General features: G+C 46.5%; 1 protein-coding gene across 1 annotated transcript in view; it reads right to left on the bottom strand.

Moving 5' to 3' along the window:
* Positions 1-16,756, bottom strand: part of ppp1r37 (protein phosphatase 1, regulatory subunit 37) — a 45,729-nt gene extending 28,973 nt beyond the window's left edge. The window contains exon 1 of the mRNA XM_088627329.1: positions 14,964-16,756. Within this exon, the coding sequence (XP_088483455.1) occupies positions 14,964-15,579 (616 nt within the window). The 5' untranslated portion in view covers positions 15,580-16,756. The remainder of the gene's footprint in view (positions 1-14,963) is intronic.
* Positions 16,757-26,941: the final 10,185 nt, after the last annotated feature.

The following is a 26,941-nucleotide window of genomic DNA, read 5'->3' as shown; positions in this document are numbered from 1 at the left end:
AGACCTGGGGGACAGAGGCTTGTGCTGTGTTCCCTCTGATAAACAGCCATTGTTGAAAAGCTCACTGCAGCACTGCTCAGCTCTGAACACCACAGTTCTATTGCTCATCTTTCTCCAGTACTTGCTAAAGGCATTATTGTTCAGAACCTCTTCAGCTCAGAGAGGGCCGCCTAATTTACTCTGGGCTCTTTCCAGTAGTCTGTGTTCTCTCTGCCGGCCACTTGAGGTTTGCTGGCCTTTCTTGTGGTAAAAGTAATAATTACACAACCTTTGGGGGTAGTTTCAGCCAAAGTCATTTTTGAGTTATTACTGAAGACCATAAAGTAAGGAGTGCTGGATTTGCTTTAATTATCCAAACAGTGACAATGGCCCTTTGTATACTTTGCCTGCCTCTGGTTTTGCTACCTGTCTGGAATTCAGCTGCACCAGGCAGCAGAAACATGACTAGATTGCTCTATGAAAAGTTACTGACTGACCTTACTGATCCCTGCAAGGTGAAAATCTGCGCCTCCCTAGACAGCAGGACAGTCCGGCCCTACTGTGACACACCAGGCCCTGCTGCACCCCAAGGCCTAGCAAACCAGTGCTGCTGTGTTTATGCTCACTCTGGTGTTGCATCCTGCACTGTTTCCCAGCGTGGCGTCCCTGACTGAATTCCAGTTGGTCTGCCTGCAATTCCTAAAATTTGACCAGGCTTTTCCGATATAAACTACCTTCACACATTACACCTTGTGTTGTCCTTGAATATAATAAATAGCTTTAACCACAATAAGTTTACAAGCTGACCAAAACATGGGCTTTCTGTTTTAGGAGATAATACACACAGCCCCCCTCACCCAACAACAAAACAATAAGACAGCTTTCTACCATAACAGACATCTTACATTCTCTTGAGTTAATTGTTAAAACCTTTCTATGCTACTAAACAATAAATTTTATTTTTAAAACAATACAAAGATGTTAAAAAGATTTTAAAATGCACTACTGTCTCATCAGTGTGCTCACCGCTCACTGTAACCTTCAGATAATGAGTATTCAAACATAACTGCCCAATTATGTCATTCCTACTTTGTTATGAGAAAATTAAAAGTTAATTCAGGAATGTAGCAGGTACATTCTTTCAGTTAGAATATATTGACTGTAACAGAACTATCACTAGAAATAAAACAGGCTAAATATTACAGCACAAAAGTTAAACAGAATCCAACCAAAGATGCCATTTAACCTAACAGAATAAAAGCAAACCCTTCTTAATGTTCACCTACAACAGCAGCAGACGTTTCCCAATGCAGCAACAGACTTCTCTACTCATACAATGACTCTCTGTACGAACGCTGTACTTTGTGCACAAGGATAGAAGTAGTTAAAGGCAAAAACAATGATATTCAAAAGCAAAATCGGCCTGTGCAGGGGAGGGGAGATGAGATGAGGAGAGAAGAGCCAGACCCAGTGATTCTGTTAGCTGCCCAGTATGAGCAAGGAGCCAGAGGGGGAAAATGAAAATCTGCACCAATCAGACACAGATAAATATAAAACACTGCACTGCTAAATGAAAAGGTAACACACAGTGGGGCGTTTCTGACCTTCATTTTGAACAATACTGTCACTCTGGACCCTTCATTATGATGCATCTGAGATTTCTGACTCAGGTGACCAGAAAAGAAGACGACTGATTTAATTTACCGAATGCATATGTACACATCAAAGTGACTTTCGACAGGCTCTTGTTAAAAAACACGAGCCCCCAAGCCAAGAGGCACACTGCACTTCTTCCTTCTCATTCCAGCGACACTCCCTGCAGCCGCTGTGAACTGGGGGGGTAGTCACCGGCATCCAGACTGCTTTTCCAGCCACCGCATCTAAATTGGCTCTTAGTGACTTCACATTCCGTGACGAATGACACAAGTGTGAACTCTGCAATAGTGGCTTCCACTTGATAACGGTAAACATGCAGGAGCATGAGCTGCCTGCCAGAAAAAACAGTGTCCGTCTTGGTGCTGCCGACACTGTGTGAATCAGGATTATTGCTGCAGTGAACAGACTGCAGGTGCGGAGGAACAGAAAATTGTGCTAAAGAGAAAGTAACCATAGACGTCTCAGTCCCCAATCATCCCTACTGCATCTCCTCCTCCTGCAGTGCTCTGTGAAGAACACAATACTGAGCAATTATGCAGCACGCAATGCAGAGCTATGGCAGTGGCCCCAAGCTGTTCACAAGCTGGCACGACTTGCAGCAGAGCACCAGCACTGTGGGAGATCATGGGCTCTTCCCATGGCACTGCACCAACAGGTGGCTCTGGAAGTGGGGCTAAATGACTCCCAGCCCCCCCGCTGACAGCCCTGGACTGCGACGGCGGTCTGACAGCTTCTCTGCTCTTCCTGACCGGACAGGTGCTCAGACAGGACAGCATAAAGAAGACAGAAATGTTTTGCAAACTATGTTTAATTTTGATTGCTACATCAAAGGCACAATTTTAGAATCCTTATGTGGTTGTTAATACAAATTAGTTTATTTATTCTGCACTAAGTGAATTAATCCTCAGTATAATTAACATGAGAATCTCAAAGAACTTCACCACTACATTAAAATCCACAAGACAAGTCAACAGATCTGTTTTTCCAGAGCATTGTAACATGATCATGTATTTGAACAATAACACACCCCGTGGCCTCACACCCAAATAAAAATAAAATCGTTAATGACTAACAACATAAGCTATTTTCTTTTAAAGCTCATTTGTATTTCTTCTGATCCAGGGATCATTTTAAATCCTCTGAGAAGTTATGCATGCTGATTTCTAACAGTTATCCACAGAGAGGCACACAGAACATATACAGCACGGTGAGACACGAGTGAGGTATAGGCTACAATCTGCTCTCTTCACGGTTCACAGATCGGAGGAGTTCTCATTCTGAAAACAGGCAGTAGTTTAGGAAGCAGTGGATCCTTTGAAATACCTGACTGACCATGCAGGTCAGCAGATGCATTGAAACACCCACAGGAAGTCAATTACTTGCCCCATGCAGCACAGTGCTATCTATTAATAGCACTTCCACTGAGACTGGTCTTGGAAGAAGTAGAAAAGAAATTCCATTCAAAGATACTGAAAAGAAGTTAGGATTAGTAAACCCCAGAAATCATTACAGAGGCATTGCTTTTCATGCTTCTGAGTCATTAGAAGAACATAATTCAGACAGCACTTCGCACTTCTGCTGTACAGTACAGAACAACCAACCTGCAAGAGTTAAGAACTGCTCTGTCTTTTTCTGTGTTGTGGGAAATGCGTCTAAAAAGCCCATCTCTTTGCAGCACAGAAGACACTGAAAGGGTGGAAACAGCTTTAACTAAACGTACATCAGTGCAGGTTTTTACAAAAGGGTACTTTAAAACAAGAAATATTTTAAATACAATAAGGACTTCAGATGTCTTAAGTATTTAAGCTCCTTCTTGTTGACTCGGAAAGAAAAAGCACTACCAGTGAACAGACACAGGGGAGCCCAGCAGGAAGAGCTGCTGACAGCTATTCCTGTTCAAAATACTCTAGCAAGATGATCTGGTGCTGCTTTCACCTTAGTCCTTATACCTCTGCACTGGGGCTGAGGAAGGGGGGCAGTTCGCCCCAAGCTGTTGCAAGTTCCCACAGCCTTTTTATGCACCTGTCTGGTTGTTATGCTGAACAAACACATCCAATCTCCGCTGAGGCTGCAGTCTTCAGGCCCAGCAGTAACACACTGCATCGTCCCTGCAGTGCACGCATGTGTCCCACGCTGCATGGCCCAGCCTGCATATATCATTGCTTTTTCAGAAACCTGAGATGTGAAGGAACTCCATCCAAATTAACACTGGGCACACAATTAACACTGGCACAGAAGACACAGGTCCGGGACAAGGTAGCATTGAAACTGAGTGACAGACTCAGTTCACGGCAGACTGCTGTGAAAGAAATAAATGGGAGTTTGGCTCACTGAGTTCACAAAACAAGGCATTTTGCATTTAACTTCCAGTCTAATTAGACCCCGTGATTGCATGATGACCAGATCCTGTTAACTCTGGTCCAAAACTCAGCACTGTTTGACTTGGGAAATCAGGATCTGCCCCACACACAGCCCAGCCTGCCCACAGATGGTGCTGTAGAAAATGAGGCTTTTGATAAAAACCCATTTTAATTTCTAAAGTGTCTTCTGTGTTGCTCATGCCAGTAATACACACAAACCCATATGGATGCTGAAACTGTTGAAGACAAGGCAGCAGAGGAGACGAGGGCCCTCTGCGCCTTCTGTGACTCTGCCATGGCTGCTCAAGTCCACTGTACAGCATGGGCAAGGAGTAAGAGAAGCGTGAGTGGGGACCAGAACTCCTGCCATGTGGAAAACAAGAAGAGCTGCATGGTGCACTGCGCTGCAGGCTTTCAGGGGACAGCTTGTGGAAGAGCTCTGAATGACTGAAGCACAGAGCTTCGCAGGATCCCCGACGCAACACTGTGCACAAGAGAGTAGGCTGCAGATTTTATTGATTAACCTACTTTCCTTAAAAAAACATGAAAGCTGTACTTTGTGTGTCCCTCCCTTTGAGTCCAGATTGCATAATACAAACCCAAATGAAAAAAAATAAAGGAAAAATACCTGGCAGGATTACAGCAGCGGCATTAAAATTAGGGAAAAGGGCGGCTTCTGGACCAGTTCCCTGCCTGCATGTTGCAGGGCTGTCCCAGGGTTTGCGTCTCATCAGTTGCTTTCCTTGTAAATACTTGGCACAGACAGCCTCTGGGATATTCAGCTCTGCTCACCAGGAGACTCTGCAGTTCTGTTCTTAGGAATCAGTGAGCTGCTTCCAGATTCATGGGTGAAAACCTATGATTTAGCTGTGCGGAGGCGTGTATCTGAGGTGTGCTTCTCCAGCGGGGACCTAGCCCTGCCACACACTCTGTGTGCCAGCCTCTCCTAGGATAGTGTTATGGAGTATGGTGCTTTTGAAGTTAAAAAAGTGAAAAGGAAAATGACAGACGAACAGGAAAATGACAGACAGCTACTTAAACACTTGAAACAAACATGCATGATTCAGAAACAATTGTACAGGGCCAATTCATGTCATGCAAGCAACTGTCTGTGCAGAAGCCCAGATATACTGTTTCTTATCAAAATCCACAGACCAGAATCTGTTGGCTGAAAAGCAGAATTTTGCAAAACAGCAACATGAGAGGCCAGCCTCTGCCAGCCCCCCCCCCCAGCTCACATGAGAGCTACAGTAGAGTGGCAAAGCAGCAGAGTGTTGCTGGCTGGGGAGAGAAAGAATATGATACATTTCAAGAAGAAAAACACATTGACCACCGTGAAGGAAGTGTTGACAGAAAGTCACGTCTGCCTCCAATTAATCTATTCTGAAAAGCTGGAGGAAACGTTATTTTGCACTGATGTGCTGTGACAAAACACATCCAATCAACGAGCAATAATACTTCCTGATGGGTCCCTTTATCTCCCCTCTGCCACTCACCCTGTCCTCACCCATACCCATTAACCCCAGCATCGCGAGGAGCGCGAACGGGAGGCTGACTAAAGTCAGATCCCCCCCTCGACCATCTGTGAAGAGCTCAGACCTGACAGAACAAGACAGGGGACGCTGCTGCAGTCAGAGCAGCATCTGAGCTGTTTTCTCTCCCGACAGAATAGAGACAGGAAAGAGAACTGCAGAAGCCGACACAAAGCACTTTCTCTTTAACAAGAACATTGGAAATTTGGACTGTGGCCACCTAGTAGAAAGCTAGACCACATCTTAGAAAGTATGCTTCCTCAGAAATACAGCTGTGGGCAGCACATCTGGCTCACCATTCTGCAACAGACTGTCAGCACTTTCCTGAAATCTTTCACTGTCTCTGAAAGCTACGCTGCTGCCATTACACTTGGCCCCTGTTCCTTAACAGATTTTGATAGCAGCGAGAACATTTCGATAAAAGTATGTTCGGTTGTAATTTTAGCTAGATTATTTGACAAACAATGATAAACATGCAAAGCAAGCACCTCTCTAGGCAGGGAAACGTATGCAGCTACTGTAAGAGAAAGTATCAGCTTCAATGAAATGGTCTCAGGGCAACACCTCGAACACAGACACTTTTAACCAGTCATATGAGAATCACAAATCACGCGAGTCCTTCTGGAAGCACTTGGCACACTCTCAGAGAATGTGTGACACACCAGGAACTGTGCTCCTAAAAGTGCTTCTTTCATGGCCACCTGAATGTTTAGCGCCTCACTGAGTGAGCCGCTCAGGCGCACACTTCCTGTGTTGCACGTTTCACGACAACGCTGTACTGGCCCTGTGACACTTCCAGAGTAACAGACAGGCCGATGCCTCCTCTGGGAATTCTGATGCCATTCCACTCAAAAGCAATTCACGAAAATGAACCCAAATTCTCTCCAAACAAACACGAATAACCGGATTGCTCAGTAGCTGTCTGATTTTTGTCCAAATGGGAAACAAAGTACAACTTTTCCTTCCATGTTCCCACACGTCTTAACCTCAGTTTTAAATGTGTAGCCGGCGGCACGTTGTCCTGTGAACAGCAGTCTTTGTGTTCGGTACAATTTGTCCTAAAACTGAAGCAGCTGCAATATAACACCACTGTGTGAGCAGCATCACTGAAGCAAACACTGTTCCCAACAATAGTGCCATTCCTGTAGAAATGCTTTTTAAGTACAGAGTGTTTAAGAGGCAACATAAAGTACCATAAACTACTGGATCACACAAGTCTAATTAACCTGAATAAATTTGCTTACATAGGTAAATTTGGCAAAGAAACTACTGCTGCACATAAGAAAGCACATTACATTCACAGACGCAGCCTGCAGGCCACAACAGCAAAGGTTTTTGCACACTGTGGCAGCACACTGGCTGGCACAGGGCAGGGAGTCACACTGGGAACAGTCCGGTGCAGGAAGAGCCCCAGTACTCTGACAGAGGGAAGCTGGGATTGCCTGGCCATTCAACAAACTGACTTTATAAACCATTTCTAGCTTCAAATAATCTCCTGCAGGGGTACTCACTCTTGCTTGGCTGCTCCAAAGAAATGATCAATTTAATTATAATTTATAGCAGAATGCATCTTGCGGCATAAAACCTGTTGGTCTACCGTGTACTCTGCCTGATGTGAAATTGAAGGGGTGTGGAATATCAGCACTGTGTAGAAACAGCAGCTAAGCAGGCACAGTGTTCAGACAGGGGCAGGAAAGGGCCGCAGCCGTCCCAGGCTGTGCTCCTGCAAGGAGGAAGCTGGAAGAAGGAGCATGTGCAGCACAGGTGCCTCACAGGAGCAGGGTCACGGCCACAGGCAGACGCTCATCCGAGCTACAGCACAGGGACGGGCGAGTATACTTTAACTGCCACACACAGTCGAGGAAGGAGTATGGTTGGGAAAAACAGAAAAAGACGTCCCTCCATTAACCACATGCTCACCACTGCCCAAATGCATCCAGATGGTTTCACGAGTGAAACAAACACAGGCCAGAAAACCTGGGAGATGCTCACACTGGGTCAATAACAGACAGTACTATCACACTGGAACAACAACAGCCTCCAACCAGACAAGGTATCTGAACTCCCTGCTCGTATACACATACGGCGAAGCGCAGCAAGTTCAGTTGCACAGGGACCAGACACGGTCACCAGAAACATATCTAGGCTTGGATTCTGTTACCTGAGCTCCAGCAGACGCCTGGCCCAGACATTTTGCAGCGGTGTGCACTTCCCTCACGGCTACATCAAGCAAATATTCACCTTTCATTACCATCACATCCGGGGAAAAAAGGCAGGGTCACCAGGGTCTAAAACTCAACATTTTAAAACACACCTAAAATGAATTCTCTCATGTCACTGTCCTGATACATGCCTACAGTGATACCCTGTGGAGGAAGTTAAAGCCTTCACAGCTCTAATTGATTTTTAAATTATAAGAATCAAGAGGAAAGACTTTGCAAAGCACAGCATTGCAACACTGCAACAGGTGCAGACGGGTTAACTTGGAGAACTGTCTATTGAAACAAGGTTCACTTCACAAAGTAAACAGTAATTTATCTCCTGAAGGAGGACTAACGGCTGAACTTTGGCAGGTATGCGACAATCCAAGCAACCACTGCATACCTGGAAGCACATAGCCTTTCCGCCCCACAGACAGCTCCCACACGAGTGCTTCCAGGCAGCAACACAGCTTTCACACTCTCGCCCTTGCGAAGATGCAGACGGGGGTCAAGCAACCTCACAGTGGGGGGCAGGCTATCCAGCTCACAGGTGGAGGGAGGGCTTCCTATTTCAAAATGGCTGCTTACAGCATAAACAGTGTAGTGGGATGTGTGGAGATTTAGGACGTCTGTGCACCCAACCGCTCCTGCCTGCCAGCATGCTTAACCTCTTTTCGGGCTTTCGGGTGAAAATGCCAGAGAGGAGAATAGGCTGGCCATCACAAGGCTGACCTGTACTGGAAACACCGAAAGCAGAACTGATCCTCTTATTGAGCATCTTCTTGGAGAAAATGAGTCCAGACAAGCTTCTCTGCTGTTACACAGAGACGTGACCATCTCACTGCAGGTCTTTGTAGAAACAAGCAACAGGTCAGGAGCTCTGGCCAAGGATCGGATGACTTGAACTGAGTCAAGGGACAGCGGGCTAACAGACCCCCAGGGCAAGAGGAGTATTCAGAAATCTTTGGTCAAGCGTGTGCTTTAACAATTCTTTCGCAACAGAAACAGAAAGGAGGGCAGCTTCACTCAAAGTGGAACTCAACAGGAGACGTAAACAGCAGACATGTGGTCTCAGTAGCTGACTGCAAGAGTCAGCAGTTCAAACTCATCTGGAAACACCCCACCTACACCAGTTCACTGCCCCTATCCACCCCTCCAAAGGACACGGGTCCCAGCACAGCTCTGATGACACAACAACACACTGCAAAGCTTCTGTCTGAAATGGTCAGGACACAACAAAGAGATTCATAACACCGGGTTGGTGGTGGTTGTTAAACTTGTATCTTTCTGTACCCATATAGAGGGTTTTACACTACAGTCTACATAGTCACCCACTTCACAAAAGAGTCATACAAATATTGACACCATCCACAGAGAGGTTTGCTTTGACAACAGCAGGGAGTTGTTTCTCTGTCAGCAACACAAGCAGGGCCCTGGACTGTACTCTGGAGTTCACAGAAAGGATTCAATATCCTGCTCACAATGAGTGAAGGCAACTAGTCATTAGTGAAACAGAACTGCCTGATAAAATCTCCAAACACAGCTACTTTAACTTAAAATGCAGGACACAAAAATTACATAACCAAAACCTATAATCTGTGGTCTTTCTCATTATAGTCTGAACAATAGAAACCCGATGTGCTCATCTTAAGCATAGCAATGCTTCAGTAATGATTTTTCCTGATGAACAAATAAATGTGTTACACTGCCCCACTGCTACTCCCTTGTTGTAGCATCAACAGCCAGGAGCAGACAGCAAACCCAGGGTAAACTGCACACAAATGCCCCTCTGACAACACTACACAACTCAATTAATCAACAGCGGATTGAAAAGCCTGTAACATTACACATTTGAGCAGATGTAAAATTTGAATATACCAACAACTGCTTAAATAAGACTGCCTGGGCTACATGCCGATTTCTGATCTGTGGAACATATCCTGGTTCGCTAATCCCTGTTCTCCAGGGGATAGTTAAAAAATTTAGGTCACAACAACAAAGACAGCAGGTGTAACATCAGGGGTTTCCATCCTGTTCTGCCTGAAGGAACATTCCTCTTACGACCCAACCAGAATAAAAAGTCGTCAGTCGGCTGTAATTATAATAAATATCACTATGTGCAGCAAACAGTTGTAAAATATTACACAGCTGCATCTGCGGGTTGTGAGGTCGGGGTTGGTCACTGCAAGTGCAAACCCACTGAAGAAGATAGCTGGTAAAACCCACGCTTGACTGGGGGACGAAGAGTTGACCCGCAATTACTAGACTGCAATTCCCAGAGCAGGCCAGACAAGACTTCACAGCCTCGGCTGGTTCCAGGTTGGCTCTGTGCTACACTGCCCGCAGCCACAGCTTGCCCACTCGCCAGTCTCTCACGATGGCACATCGTCTCCCCACGAGCGATGGGACGGGCAGTCCTGGGATGGGCAGTCCTGGGATGGGCAGTCCTGGGATGGGCAGTCCTGGGCGGCGCAAGCTGCTCCCCAGGCACATGCCAGCTCACCCCAGCCTGCCCAGCCCCCACAGGCCTGCAGGTGTGGAAATAATAACAATATAAACTCAGCTCTGTGACTCGTCGGCCTCTCCACTGCACCAGGCAGACTGCAGTGAGGAAAGTCCACAGCAGAAAGAGCTGTTTCCTGCCTGGCGCTATTTTCTGCACACAGTCATGTTTGCACTGTGTGTGAAATATGACAGAGGCCACAGACAGCAATGTGTAGCCTCGCAGGTCATGACCGCACTGACACTAAATAACCAGACAGGATTAAGAGGGGTGTATTATTCAGAGGCTGCAACTGGCTTCCTGTGCATCGAATGAAGCAGTCAGACAGGAGCTTCGAAACAGCTCCACCAATATAGAAACCGCAGGCTCAAGCCAGCAGTGACCAGAACTCCCCTGGCAGTGGCAAACAGCTGGCCGAGTGTCGCCAGGATTCTGGCCACAGCGGGATCTGCTGCTCCTGGGACTGTAGCAGCATCACCTGGCGAAAGGGCCCAACAGGTGGGCGAGTCGAGGGGCACACGGCGCACAGACAGTGTGAACTTGTACCAGCAGGGCTGAACTGACTCGTAACTGGAGAGGGGAAACTAACACGTGGCCTAGCGGGCACTGCGCTGACCAGCCTGCTGCCGTGGGAGAGGAAACGCCGCGCTCCCCGCGAGCCCAGGGGAAGTCAGGAACAGGACGTCTGTCCCTGCAACTTCACAAACACAAGGTAAAGCGCCAGGACACTCATAACAAATATGCAGAAAATCTTGCCAAAACCCAACTTCTTATTGCAAGAGTCCGTAAGTGTTGACAGGGAAAGAGCTGGAAAGTAATTCCGCGGCTCAACAAGGAAAACAAAAACGCATCAGAAGCCAGTGAAGTGCGCGAGACACCAGGGTGGAGGATTCTGAACCAGCTGACAGCTCCCTGCCTTCAAACTGCTAGAGCCCGCTTTCCCCTCAATTTCAAACTGGCAGCAAGAGAGTCCCCCCCCAAGAGTTTTTGTGGAAAAACATAAAATTCACCCATTGGAGTTCAGTCCCCATGCAATACAGTAACAGGTTTGTATTTAGGTTCTCAAAGTTGCCTTTTTTAAAATATATATAAAAGGCTTAAGCCCCTGTAAACCACTGTGAAGACCCAATGAAGTAGAGATTCCCATATTTCTGTATTTGTAGTGAATCATGCACATTTAAAACTCCTTTAGGAAACAAGGTAATTTTTCCTGACCGCTGACCTTGCCAGTAATTTGGATCTGGAGTTTCTAAGGGCCTCTGGGATTGGCATTAAGGTGGAGGCACCCGTGACCGACTCAAGAGGAGACGCAGTGGTCAGGGGTCAGCCTCAGGCCTGTCCCTTGGGTCCCGCAGGTCAATATCCTGCCGGCTGCCGGGCTCAGCGACCAGCGCACAGCCCTGACGGCCCTGTCCAGGAGCGGAGGCTCAGCGCGCCAGCCCGCTCAAGCGCCTGCAGTTTATTCATGTCCCAAATGCTAAAAACATCATAAAAGTTTTGACGGAGCCTCGTAAATGCAATGTGATTCACCACCCCTGCCTCGTTGCTGCGCTCGCTGTTTTCTTTGTGGACTTCCGTGCACTCAGAGCGGCAGACCAGCTCCTCTGCAGGCCTGCATTTCAATATGGCTCAATAAGCCAAGGGCGTTGGACTAGCCCAAAACGAAGCACTTAAATATCAGTTCTAGTCTGCTCAGTTATTTCTCTTTTTCTTGCTGTCCTATAACCTTCTTAGTAATATAATTATTCACGTAACATGGAAACAAGCCGAACTCCCACTCCAGAGCAGCTCAAGCCACTTAAGATTTTACCAGCTGCAAGCTATTATTAGGTTAATACTAATACAACCTCAAGTCCTGGCTATTTTCCAGTTGTTTTGGCCTGTTCTGAGGCCTCTTGCTTAAACCACCACGTAAGCTTAAACAATTTCAAACATATTTGCTGTTCTCCTCGGTCAGTATAACCCGTGGTTCTGTTGTAAGACATGGAATGGTTTAGACTACTTGAGAATAGCTAGCGCAGGTGCACACAGCCACTTCACCACACACACACCATGGGCTACTGGCACACAGGAGCACATGGTGGCGGCACACAGGTTTAAAGTAAAGTTTAGATTCACCCCACATCCGTGTGAAGCCAAAGAGCTACACATACAAGAAGGGACTCCCTCCTTCCACCACTGAAGAGCTGAGCGCAGCCCCACCCGGGTGACACACAGCAGCCATCCTGCACCAGGAGCCCCACTGCAGATCGGGGGGAGGAGAAGTGAAGTTTCACCAGCTGGAATATGGGAGAACGTCAGGGAGGCCACATTCTACAAGCCTATGTAGCCAGGACAGGGGGGGTAACACCCTCTGCCCCCTGCCTCTCTGGAGGAGCTAACCCAGCCCGGACACAGCTGCCTCCAGCCGTCCCTGACATCCCCAGTCACCCACAGGCGCAGACACTCGACAGAATCAGCACCAGCAAGAAACAGAAACACATGGAAAGAGTATTTTGACTTTTCCTTCTCAAACTTAAATAATCAGCAATGACACTTGTGGTAACAAAGCCAATGTGATGTCACACAGCCTGGCGCTTCTGAAACCACAACCAAACAGTTTTCCAAGAACCGGGAAAGGGATGCGGGTGAGGGGCAGAGATAAGGAACCAGTGAGGCATCCCACTGGAAAGAGCCCGTGGCACTTTTATTGCACCGATAGGACTGTACATTAATCAACCAACTGAGGCAGCAGATAAAACAACTCAGACGCTCTTACTGGACGACCTTTAATCCTTTTCCTTGCGTAAATTCTCACACTAAAACCCCCGACTAACCCAGAGAGCTGCAGGGAGAATGACCTCCCTGCCACCTGCCTGTATTCTAAGATCAGCAGCCAAACAGATGGAAAGCCTTCATGCTGCTCCGCTGGCGAGTCACTGATCTGGTGTCCCCCCGTGGCTCTGGGCTGCCTGGCTGCACTGCTGTGGTAATCATCACCCAGGGGCCCTGCCGCCAGCACAGCGGGGCTCTCACACCCAGCCACAGACACATTTCACCAGCTAAAACCATCCCTCATCATCCAGGGCAGCACCTTCACCTGAACTGTGGCCGGTTTCACATACTCCACTATCAAATGCAAAACAGCTCAAAAAGGGTAACAATTACTGGAGCAACGTCACCCATCGAATTGTGTGAATAACTTCTGCAAAATGAATTCAGAAAAAAATGTGAACAGATCACAAATCCAAAAAAGAGGAACTACCAGGGCACAAACAACTTCAGTAAATCTAGTGCAGGATGCTGCAGTCTGAAAGCACACCATGTTCCACAATGTTTCTTTACAAATACTTTTCGTAATTTGTAACTTTGAAAATGAATTAGTGTTTTAGATTTCCATTACAGTCAGCGACTGGGTCATTCAGGACATGCATGTCTGTGTGTCTGGGGCGATTTCATGTCCTTTCCCTGGTATTCATTTTGGTGACTGTTACATATCTGAATAAGCAAACTGCGTAGTTAACATCACTGATTAAGATCTGGGATTTGGATTGTTATCTCATGATTTGTCCCTAACATTTAACTTCTGTCTGCACAAGAATGGCTACAAACAAGAGGAGGTTTGCTTGGCATCTCCTCTGCCAGCACCGATGAGGAGCTGAAAGGTGAGCAGGGGTGCGACAGGCTGGCAGAGCTGCATGGCTTCTCCAGTGGGTTTAGATGGAAACTAATTTCCTCAGAGCTGTGAACACGGCAAATTAGTCGAGCTGAAAAACAACCCCAGAGGTCCACACAGGACACACTGGATCACAGCTAGCTGTGCAACAAGCAAGAAAACGCAGGAGGAAAGACAAAGCTGACGACATAAACCAGAGTCGTGTTGCCCTGGTCCTGTAGGTTTAATATGGAGATTTGGAAAACATGTTAACTTCATCCTGTTCAGCTCTCCCTCCAAGCAGGTAGTAAACAGGCTTGGCAGCATAAAGAAGGACTTCGCTGCACAGCGGCACATAACCATTCCCCAGAGAGACCCGCTGACCCCTAAGGTGGCATCTCACGGGGCGGACGCAGCGCAGACAGCTGCACCGGGTTCTGTGACGTCACTCAGAGCTCCGCTGGCAGCCCAACGTAAACAATATCAGAAGGACAAAGGGAGGTAATTTTCAAATGGCAGTCTTGGCCAGCGCACAGTGCGAGAGCTTCCGTCTGTGACACACTGCAGAACACATGCTTCTGGGGCTCGGGGTCACACAGGGTGGCCCGGAACCCATCAACCACAGGAGGGATGAAGCAGGGCCTGGCTTGAAGAACTGGAAATTTGTGGGAAGGTAACGGCTGTTTTCATGGCATGCGTGTCTGCTACTACTCCACTAACAAGGACTGTGTGAGGACACTACTAGCACAAGACACTCCACTCCTTCTAGGCACATCTATTTTCCAATCAATCACTTTTTTAAAATCTTTAAAACCCGAGACATGTCTTTGCGAAGGAAAAAGAGCACATGAAGTTTAGCAGACCTGCAACTTGACAAGCTACTGTTACAGGATCTTGAGCAGAAGAAAAACACATTCACCACCATCAGCCTGAAATCTCACATCTGACCCGCCACTAGACGAGAGGCCTGGAATTCAGGATGTGCCATCTGGTCTAACAGCGCAGCCGCTGTGCTGTCATGAGAGCAGACAGGGCTGGACACGAAACAGCAAGACACAGTGGCAGGAACTCAGGTGCCAGCGGAAGGACGGTATTTACCATGCCTCCAGGGGTCCTTGGGCTCCACAGCTCCGGATACGATGTCCTCATCTGAGGGGAAAGTCACCCTTTTCACCCCGTGTTTCAGCTTCTCGTGCTCATCCGGCGGTGAGGGGGGCACACCGGCCCACACCTGAAGGGGCGCGCACTCAGCAGCCCCCGGTGTCGAGGGTGGGGTCCCTAGGCTCGCTGGGCACTCCGAAGCCACATCTGGATCAGTGGACACACTGTCCCTGTCTCCCGGGCCCCCTTCGGGCTGCACAGGGCCCGGTTCTGGCCACTGCCCGTCCTCCAATGCCAAATCCACGCCAGCTTGTGCATCATCCCCAGTGGCACCAAGCCCTTGGGCCGCTTCAAGCTCGTCTGCTGGGCCGTAATCCAGATCAGTCCCGGCCGTCTGGGGTACCTGAACCCCATTTCTGTCGTCCCCGTTTACCTCTTCTTCGCCCCCCCCATCCACCACCTCCAGTGCGGTCTCCCCCTCTACCACTCGCCCGGCTGTGTCCACCTCCCGCAGGCTGAGTCGGGGGATGATTTCTGCGCAGTCTGCCTGCTCGCCAGCGGATTTCTTCGCTTTCCCATTGCTCAACTCTAGATCCTGCGCCTCGCTGTTCATTTTCTCATTTCTACCAAGCTAGAACGGACGAAAACTGCAAAACACCTCCCCCAGCGTTTACAGGATTTGAATAAACAGTATCTTTAAAAAGGGTGTAAACACTCCCGGTTAGGTGAAGCGCACACTAAGATCGGTTGTTTTGTTTGTAAACTACAAACACATGACAGGAACCACCTGCAGACCAACTGCACCTCGCTGTCCGGCCAAAGGTAGTGGCTTGTTCTAGTGTTTGAGTATCCGACTGGTCGCCTTTCTTTTTTCCTGGATTTTTCCTGCAACAGATGCACTATGGCGGGAGTATTTAATCACCGCGATGAATCAGTAGTTCAAACTTGTGAAGTAATCTCAGGTCCTGCTGACGTTCTGCCCCCGTCTTGCCCAACAGTAATCATAATATTTATATAGTTTTAAACACAGCCTGCAGCACCTAAACATTCAGCTATATATTAACTCTTTATCCAAGAACAGTCGTTTATGTTCTCTAATGAAATGCTTAAATATGGATGGGCTTCTGTGAATCTTTACACTTGGACACGGTTTGAAATACAGCTGCGTCTACGTCTCTCGGGGTAGACGAACACGTCGCCGCTCTCGCTCGGACAGCCCGCGGCTGATGACTCCGGCTGCATCAAGTGGGGATCATGTTGACTCCGCTGCTCTTCACATCGCCCTCTCGCCTGTATTCACTCGTTTCCACAAGAAAACAAACTTCTCTCCTCGACGGGCGCCTACCTCCCCATATTCCTCTCGCTCGTGTTTTATTTACGCCTTTTGTTAGCAGGAAAAGCTCCGTCAACGATTATTTTTCAAATCGCCCAAGTCGTGCCCCCAACTAGCATTGTTTAGCCAGGACGGTCCCATTCCCCTTTCTAAGACTCGGTCGAGAAGCTTGTTTCGGGTGACATCTTTCACTCCGATAGTTTCGGCTCCTTTTCTGATTTCCACCCTCCGCCTTGTGTCTTAAAGAAGCGATACGTCTCTCGCCAGAAACACATCAGCTTCTCAAACCTCCGCTTGGAAAACGACAGCTTGACTTTTCGGAGCAGCAGTTTCGACAGTAAGCACCGGAGAAGGCAGGTAACTATTAAGTGGCGATTTAAACACTGCCTAACAATAAACTCGTTTTAAAAAGTCGTTTTCTTTCAAACTCACCGGTTAAAGTTTTTTTTGTCTTTTCTTCCACCTAAATCAAATAACTTTTAAAGACATTGAAAGCGAATCTACAGATTAAGATTTTTCTACATTTACCCAACAACTGTTTTGTTTTCCATTGATTGCCGTGATGATGCTGACGAATTCGACACTTAGTAAAAGCACATTCGTTACCGCTAGAGCGTTAAACATCATGCAAAATGAAAAACACATCTGGAATAAAAATCGACTATTATTCTAAATAAATTGTTGTACTTCAGTGTTGTATTTGTTTTGGTAAATAATATAGTTCTCCTCTAATATCGTTGCAACTCAATCTATTGAATCTGCTGCTTTGGTGTGTAGTAGGATTTCATAACGTGTGTTAAAGGAAGTGCTGCTTGCTTGTGGTGTGATTTATCGCTCATCAGTGATTTTTAACGTTTTTCTTAAGTGTTAGGAAATTCTTCGCATGTATTATCTGTAAACGTACAATCATTTAAACAATTGAGCAGTTTTGCACAATATAAATTAGAACTTCAAGCAACAAAACGCATTCCTCTGATCCTTTTCCCCAAGAAAATGTTTTCTTCTCAAAGTTGAAACATAAGGGATGCTTTATTTGCCTTCATTTATAAATATGGTTGATTTGTGTGTGTGTGTGTCTTGTTTTCTCTGATGTACTGGAATTTATTTGGGAACTGAACCTCCCAAAGCATCTTTCTAAAATGCTCCTCTTAAATATAAATAATAATAATAATAATAATAATAATAATAATAATAATAATAATTGCTTACACTTATATAGCGCTTTTCTGGACACTCCACTCAAAGCGCTTTACAGGTCATGGGGATCCCCTCCACCCCCACATTATTTGTAAAGCGCTTTGAGTGGAGACGTGGAATCGGCCTGTCATTTTAGCCATAAGGAAGCTGGAAACAGAATTAGAAGAAAAGCTTCTGCAAGTTATTCGTTTTCCAGAGGATCAATGTTTGCTAAACTCAGTGGGTATGTGCAAAATGAAGGGGTCATGTGCAATTATAGAGGCTTAGGGTACAAGGGGAGTAAACTCACAGGTTCTGGAAAACTGTGGATTCCTGTAGGAAGGATGTGCAATGACTATGTATGGTTTGATGTCTTTAATGTAATGTTACATTTATTTTTAATGTAATGTTTATCTGTACTACTAATATGTTTCCTGTAAGCCTGTCAATGTGTAAAACAGCTGCTTGGATGCAAAACTAAATTCTGAAAAATCAAAGAGTAAGGTTTTATTGAATCATATTGTCAACTCAAATTAATGTCTGACTTGTGTTATTAATGACTCCTTAATCATTAATAATTGCTAAATTTAAAACAGTAAATATTTTATATAATGTTTTTAAATCTTTTTTTTCTGTTACATTTTAAATTCTGTGTCAGTAGCTATTTTGTTATATTAGTGATCTCTGGGAGTCTTGTGTTGTAATGGTGTGAATAAATTGTGTAATGAAAACAGTTTTTCAGAGTGCAGCAACTTGTATTACCCAAAGGTCGACAGTTTTCCCTCGAAGATATTAAATAATACGTTTCTCCCTCTTTAAAGTCTTTATTAGTCAAATTTCATAGATTTGTTAAACATGTGTGAAGGTAGATTTATAGAAGGTGGTAATACTAAACGGATATCTGCAGCACATTTTAATATGGTTCATGTTATGCCGGCACACTGAGTCTATTTGTGTTTACGACGCTGTGGCGCTTGTGTTTTGGGATGACTGGGGTGCGGTACCTGGGTGTCTTGGGAGGGGTTGCCTGTCTCCGTCAGCTGTAAGACTTGCACAATGAAGAGCAGAACCTGCGAAGCCTGTCTCAGTCCCTGGATCTCCGCGGTGTATCAGCTCATAGGCCTTTCATTTGTTTTGCTGTTTTCACCCTTAGTGTAGCTGTTGCTGGCGGTCAGCAAAAATGCGACTGAATGATCAGAAGGACAAAAAAGGTTGTGTCCTGCCTTATTGTCATTTTCCGTTATTTCCCTAACTTAAAGAATTGTAAGGGGGGCATGACTAGGGTTGAAAAAAGGAACAACAGACAGAAATTGGTGGCCCTCAGATATATTTTTCTCACTTTTGTTCACCTCAGCCGAGCCTAACCAAGCCTTAATGTGGAAGACGGCGCGTCGCTCACCCTTCAGGAGTTCAACAACTCTGGGTTTGAAGTGGGGCTTGTTGAGAGCTCCGGTCCTCCTTCCCTGAAATACGGCACAGGGAAGGTCATGAAGTTGAATTCCTAATTACCGTGTCTCCCCAGTAAAGACCCTCCGGCTGGCATTCAATAACATGCAGGAATACCCGATTGCCTGAAACTGTGAGGTACTTTATTGACAATATTTTTTAGTTGGCCTTAGTTAAATAGTAAAATGTTAGTTTTGATGCCAGTATTGAACATATATTTCTCCCCTTTTTATTCACAAGTAAATAATTATTAAATAGATCATATTTCGAATAATTGTAAAGACTAGTCGAGTTTTGTTACTGGTCACTCAGCTGTGGAGGAGCCACCATCTAAGTTATTCTGTTTTAAATGTTTACTAAATAAAAAAAAAATCCCCTGTCAACGGGGGATGGGCTGTGGTCCTGCTGATATTTGTATCGGTAGATATTTGTACAAGAGCCATTTCGATTCGAACATCAATGGGGAAAAAGAACAAGGGAATATGTCTCCGCCCGGACGGAGATTTAGGGGGAAAAACACGTCTGGTGATCCTATTTAATGTAATTTCTTGTTTTTATACTTTACTATCCTTTATTTTTTTGTTTTTTTTTATTTATGACTATGTACAGTGTCCTTGAGTGCAGTACAAATAGTAAATACAAGTTCTTCTTCTTCTCATTATTATTGTAACGCAGACCGCCGACATTGCAGGCTGTGCGAGCCGTCTTACCAGCGCGGTGACGTCACCGCCCTTCCCTGTGGAGAGCAGGGACCGCAGCCGCTGGGCTGACGGGAGATCTCCCTTTGGCTCAAGAGGCTGGGTCCCTGCTGAGTGACGCTGGAGGTCCGGGTTCGAGTCCCTAGCGGTGGGGGGGTCAACCGGAGGCGGCAGTGGCGAGGGCGCATACCCACGTGAACCCGACAGCGCTACATTGGTGTTAAGAGTGGGATGGGGTAGCCCTTCGCCGAGGATGGCGAATTAAGCGGGGGAGAGTGTGTTTTTTTTTAGGAAAAATTGTCGCTGCGTCCTTAGCTGTGCGATTCCTGTCTGCGAATTTCGTTGTCTAAGATGTCAAACGAAACAGCTGTTTGTACGTGAGCTTCCGCCGTGAAGTAACAGGATTTGTGTGTTCAAAAAGGAGTCGATTATGGGAACATTTTTTTTAAAAGTTACCCTTTTCTGTTTAGCGTCGCACACAGCACCAGCATCGACCGCTAGAGGGCGGCGTTCTCAAGCAGCGGCGCCGTTTTCTGCTTCCACACGGCACCCGCGGCATGACCGTGCCCAGCTTTTCTACGCAGACTTAAGTCTCTCTTAACCCATGCCACACACTTTAAAAATTAATAGAACTACCCTTCTGCAGACCCCATACTATACTACAATACTAAGATTTTATGTCATTTTGTTTCTGTTACTGTTGCTTTCATTAATTGTTAAAATAACATATATAAATAATAATTGCTTGCACTTACCTGTATATAGTGCTTTGCTGGACACTCCACTCAAAGCGCTTTACAGGTAATGGGGATCCCCTCCAGCCTCACCAGTGTGCAGCCCCACCTGGATGATGCACCAGTACTCTCCCCACACAGCAGCTCTCAGTGGGGAGGAGAGCAGAGTGATGGAGCCAGTTCAGAGATGAGGATCATTAGGAGGCTATGACTGGTAAAGGCCGGGGGGAAAGTTGTCCAGGACTTTTCCAGAAAGCTGGGGTATGTGGAAAGACAAATTCCTAATGATAGAAATTGTATATGGCCAATAAAGTGATCTTATCTAGACAGAGCTCTGCAATACATGAAGGAGCCCACTTACCCCCCACTGGAGAGCAGCCCTCCTACACAGCAGAACAGGCAGAGGTGAGAGACGCTGCTGCACCAGGTGAATTAAGGATCAATTGAGTCACTGTTAGCGTTTGTTTACACCTCACCAGCTACATTCATCCATTTTCTAACCACTTTCTCCAGTACAAGGTCACAGGAGACCCACGTGAACACGGGGAGAACTTACAAACTCCGTACAGACGGCGCCCCAGGAATGAACCCCTTAGCCCCAGTGCTGGAGGTTCAAGCATGGCTGACCACTGCACCACTTCAGTTCAGACAGTCGCTGTCAAGATCATACTGAGAGATCTGTAGTGATCAGGTGAAGCTCCTCAGGATCTCTGGGAAGTAGTTACACTGGACAAGTGTAACACCGGCATTTGGTTTCAGAACCACATTGTACTCATGTTTCAGGGAGTCAAGGTTACTTTCATGAATGAGGTTTTAATTTGCTCTTTGGCTCCTTAACACAGAAGGAGGAAGGGAAGGTAAGAGCTCCCACCAGCAAGCTAAGTAAATATTTTAACATCAAATTGGAAGCATTTGTGCAGATTTCTTGAACTCATTTCAGAGGATTTCTCCACTTCCTGTGTATTATTAATGGCTGCTCTGTCCTGCGAGGCTCCTGGTCGCCATGCTTGACGAAAACCAGCTGTATCCCTTCTATATTTCCTTTTTAGTAAAAAGAATAAAGTAATTATTTGAAAATGTATCTGGTTTATAAATATCATGATCCTGTCACCAGTAGCTTATTTATATACTAACCTGCATGATTACGGGCCTTCATTAAGTATGTGGCTTCTGCATTAGGAAACTGGGTTGTGATTAAGCTCGCAGGCTGCATCTGTGTTTAATATGTTATATGTGATGTTCTGCTTTTTTGTAAGAGGACACTACACTGATTTTCATTACAGCTCAGTACTTAATCACATAAATCAGCTCGTTATAGACTTAATTGGCTAAATTGATCAACTTCCCCAACTCTTCAGGTGCTAAAGCATCAAAGAGAAGTACAAGTGCTGCAGATACACTGTCCAGGACCAGAGCTGGCCCTTTGTCCCTTCTGTGTCCCTCAGGTGTGGTGGCTCGGCTCGCTCTTGAGCTGGAGGGCTTGTACCAGTAGTGGCTGAAGCTGGACCGGACACGGTGGTTGGATCCAAGGCCTCATCCTGGGCCCTGTTCCCAGCTGCCTGTGGGACTGCTCTGTGCCGAACGTCCTGTGATTAAATCTGTTTGCCACTGTTTTGTACCGGTTTGGTAGAAACTGCAGAATAGTGGTCTGGCCTATAAAAAATTCTCTGTGTGTTTCAGTCCTCACCTATCAGGAATCCCTCATTCAGAACCCCCCCTCATGCCTTTACTGCATTCTGGGAAAGGGCGTGGACCTGATTTTAAGTGGCTCTTGAGTGGATGGACTCATCCTAACAGCCCAGTGGAGGCTTTTCCAGAGCATCCACTCCACATTTCTGAATCCGACATTTTCCCAAGTGGTGTGAAGCTGGATATACCCATTAGTCTCTGTAAGACAGGGCCTCCCAGTCTAGGGCTTCATTATCCCAGTGTCTGCTGGTAATTGTACCAGCTGAACTGTTTAAATGGGTCCTATCAGCACTTGGTAGGCAGTGGTTGATTGTATATGTATACTGTATGTAGGAGTGGACAACAATCAACAGTGTTAAAGCATGTGGGAGACTTGGGCTGCGCAAAGGGCCTCTTCTACCCATCAGGCCGGTCTGGCAGGTCAGAGCTAATTGATCAGAGGATCTCAACCAGCCCTTTCTTGGAAGAAAACGGTAACGTGGTTAGCAACACAGTAACATGTGGTAGTTTACATGTAGAGAAAAGCGAGACCACGTTGTAAAAAGCTTTGATATGTCTTTTCCACTCCCCTTACATCAGACATCCTGCGATTTGTGGTGCTGAAGAAGACAGAACTACTTGCACTGTTCTTGTGAAGTGCAGTAATTTCAGGAGTGCATTGCTGAAATTGCTTATCCAAACTTGTACAAACTTACTCAATCGGCTCTCATTGTGCAAGTCGGATCAGCCTCATGTGAAAGTCAGTGTTTGAGATGAATTTAAAGTGGGTGTGTTAAGCAACTGGAAGGACTTATTTTTCTCACTTACTTTTCTTCACACAGATATTAAATCAACTTCATAGCTATTCTCAATCAATCAATCAATCAAAGTTTATTAACAAATGCACAACAATACAGCGTGCAACAGTAGTTGCTGGCAATGAAATGTCTTTTCTATGAGCTCACTGGGGGGATAAAAATCACAAAATTAAAGTTAGAAGATAAGGTGACATAATAATACATAAAATAGTGCAATAGAAATTGAATAAGATAAACTCAGACAGAGTTCAATATAAATAGAGCTGCGGTGTGTCCAGGGTGTGTGCAATACATTATGTCCAAGTAGTGCAGTATGATGAATACAGTGAAAACTGTGTGTCCATGTAGCCATTAGGGGTGATGACACGGACATATATTTTTCATTGTATTCGGCATACTGCACTACTTGGACAAAGAACTGTGGACTCTTTATACAAATAAAAAAAGAGATAATTGCATCTAATAACAATATCTCTCATTTTTAGACAAGCATATGCATCTAAAAATTATTGTGAAGTTGATAGTTTAGTATTCAGTATTTAAGCTGCCGTAGACTCAAGAAACTGCAATAAAAATGTGGATTGAAAACCTGTTTCATTTAATGTACAGTAGCAAATCTGATGTGATACCTCAGATACCTCTGTGGCCCTTATTCAGCCCCAATACCCAAATCAAATTCACCTCAGATGAAAGCAACTAGTCCATGAGCTCAATTAAGATTCGATGTGAAGAATTCAGCTGGCTAAAAGAAATGTTATTAAGAAAACAAGATGTACACCTTTATAACTTCGACAGTGACAAATTCTTATTTGAGTGACTGAAAGAGTGTGACAATCTCTGACAACTGGACTTCAGAACATCCATGTACCTTCTGTGTTGGTGCTGAGATTATTCTGTGCAGTGTCTTCCCTTTCATACTGTGTTGACAGACGTTGTGTCCTTGCCCTCAGCATAACATGTTGGCGACACAAGTGGTAGATCGGTGCTGCGCCTGGTTTGTGCACCCCTCTCACAGTGCCTGTGTTTCAGAGCTGAGACATGACAGGTCTGGCTCTGCCTGCTCTGCGGGAATAATCCACTTCTTTCAGAACCCGACTGAACTGCGCCGTGGCTTCTTGTGTCCCCTGCAAATCAAGCAGCTGAAAGTGTCTGTGGTCACTGTCCCCTGGGGACAGCGGGAGCAGGACTCTGGACATGTGCGGTGACCTCAGTGTCAAGCGTGGCGTCAGCCAGGACCTCCCGGCTGCTCCTGGACGGACACCCACAGGCACCAAGCGTGTGGCGTGCAGCGCAGGGGCTCCTGAGGCCAGCGCTGGGGAGCACAGTTCTGACCAGGGTGACCTGAAGGGCGTTCTCTGTTTTCTACAGATGTGAGGCACTGACTCCCAGGGAAGGAATCCAGGAGTCCCCAGCTAATCTGTTTCACACGCGGCGGGGCCCGCGAGGACGATCTCCTGCTCTTCGCTGATGAGGAAGGGCTTGGTTTTGCCCCTTCTTTCCAAACCCCTTTTTTGTTCGTTTCCGACTTTCAGAAAGTGAATGACGTTTTTTTTAAGACATAAATAAAGCACTCTAAAAACGTAAAAACGGAGCAATCAAGAATAAACCGCAGCCAGGAGAGAGGAGTGGCGCACCTCAGGGCGCTGGAATAACGCCGGGCCAGCTGAGGCTGAGATGAACCTGGCGATTTTTCAAAGTGTTTCCTTCCAAAGCAAAATGTCACACAAGGAAAAGTACAAATTTAGAAAGAGATATGTGGAAAAATATATACTGTAATCTCAGGATTTTTTTTTAAACAAATTTTATGTGATCTATATTTGGGATTAAAGGAGCAACATCTGCAGTAGAGCAGAAAAGGTCAGATACAGAGCACTCAAAGGAGCTCAGCCACACTGGCAGGGAGAGTGCGGATCCTGTTTCACAAGGAACAGCCTCTCCTGCTGGACCGTTTTTTTACATGTTCGTTCATCAGTCATCTGCTGAAGAATTGGCCACCATGAGTAGCAATGTTTCTTGTCGTGATTCGTCAATAAAGTGAAAGCTGATCATTAACACTCAATTCGTATTCAGCATCTGTGGAACTCTTCTGTCGGCTGAGCCTTATCCAAGGCAGGGAAAGATGCCAAATACCTTTGCACCTGTCTGTTAAAATTTCACTCTTTGTTGCAGCTTTTAGATTTATATTTGTGTTTCAGTTTAGAATGTTATTTTAGAAGTTCAAGCCGGGAGCTGTGTCAGCGTGCATAGGCTGCAAAGGAACAAGTGAAGGTTTATTCCCTGCTGAAAAGAGATGAAAAGAAACACAAATACACCTTCTTTGTGTGTGTCAAAGCCCCAAAGAAGGCTCCACAGCCAAAATGTTGTGTTTCCTTTTTCTCTTTTCAGCAGGGAATAAACCTTTACTTGTTGGTTTAGAAGACTGTTATATTAGTTGGGTATCAGTTGAGCCCATAAGGAGATTTCTGCAGTACTGACCTGTCTCCTTATTTAACTGGCGAGGCTCAGTCTTTAGTCTCCCCTTCTGGAACCAGCACACTAAGCAGAGCCCAGTAGCTTGTTCTGGCCACATCAGCTGTGCCCCTGTGAGGAACAACAGACACAGGTCCCCCCTCTTGCTGCAGGGCCCGCTGGGTGTGGGAGCTGCGGAGTTCCTGTGCCAGCTGATGGCTGCGGCCGCGACTGACCGCTGGCGGACAGGAGTCCTGCTCTCCCACTGCGCCCCAGGCTGCCTCGGCGCCACCCCTGCCCACAGGAGCCAAAGCGGGCATCCTGCACAGATACACCCACACCCAGCCGAGTGCAACACCCCCATCAGCCCCCTCAGGCGGGCCCGCTCCTCCATAGCCCCGGGTTTCTAACGCGGCGCCGCGCTCCACAGCCTGCCCTCTGCTGGCGGAGACAGAAGTTCCACTGCCTGGCATGTCAAAGACCCACGAAGGGCAGCAGTTCACCACCAAGTGCAGTATTTCAAACGTTCCTTGAAAGCAGTGGGGAAAGCGGACCGTGTTTTGATTTGCTCTTAGTTCTGCGTGGTGTGCGCTGAGCCACATTACAGGTACAACTGTAGATGTTGGAAGAAACTGTTTTTTTTTTTTCGCTAGAGGGTAAACAAATATTAAGCATCAGTCCGGTTCCCTCATGCAGCAAAGCTTTTCTATCTACCGTTCAGGCTTCCAGGCCACAGAGCCGGCCGTACCGGACATGTGCCTGTATCCATGGTCAGTCTTCTTCAGCCACTGGTGCTTTTGTTTCTGTGAAGCCCGGCCCGGGTAGCAGGAACAGCCCGCTGCTCCACGAGCCCAGAGAACGTGCGGCCTGCGGACCTCCAGAATGAGTGAGCTCAGTTCCTCACATGGCTGCGCTTGGGGCTCCCCAGCGGCTTCGTGCTTCTACTGGTTTTCACAGCACCGGCAAGTGCTGGGTTTGTCATTTCCGATTAGCAGGTGGGTTGAAGTTCTGATGAAATCCGGACCTCAGTTCCCTTCGCTTTGGTGTCAGGATTTCACAGGCGAGGCTGTTGGGGTGTTTCTTGTGGGAAAGAGGGAAACTTGGAAAGACAATCATGACCCAGGCAAGGAAAAGAACAGGGGAAATATGTGGTTTCTTGGGAACCAGACAGAGAAGGCTTCCATTGTGAAGGTTAACAACGCAAAGGTTAAGTGACACCGGTGCTGCCAGACTTCTGGCTCGTAATGGCTACCACATGTTCATAAGGTTTTCAGATCAAATTGCTGTTTTGAAACGCATCAAAACTGCGGAGGACTAAAACGAGGCCTCTCTCTGCCACCGCACCTGAGCTGGAAGATTGATGGTGTGTGGGGTAATGATTTTATTCTGGGGCCACGTCAGTAAGAGAGGCACTTGTTTTTCCTGTCTCCCCTCCTGGAGAGGAAGCTGAGGAGCTGTTCAGTTGTGTGAGGGGGACCCGCTGTCCTTCGTCTTCTTTTCCATCTGCACCCTGTTGTTTAAAGCCTTCCTGCTCTCAGTGTGCTTTGCTCAGATGTGATTGCTTTAAACGGCGCTACTGTCTTGGCGCCAAGACTGGGACATGGAGAAGCCATTCCGATTCCGTGTGGCTCCTCTCTGTCCTTCCGCGGCCCAG

The sequence above is a fragment of the Lepisosteus platostomus genome, chromosome 4, assembly GCF_059453375.1.
Source record: "Lepisosteus platostomus isolate fLepPlt1 chromosome 4, fLepPlt1.hap1, whole genome shotgun sequence".
Lineage (NCBI taxonomy): Eukaryota > Metazoa > Chordata > Actinopteri > Semionotiformes > Lepisosteidae > Lepisosteus > Lepisosteus platostomus.
Note: the sequence above shows the minus strand (reverse complement) of the source record. Positions and strands in the feature narration are given on the sequence as shown.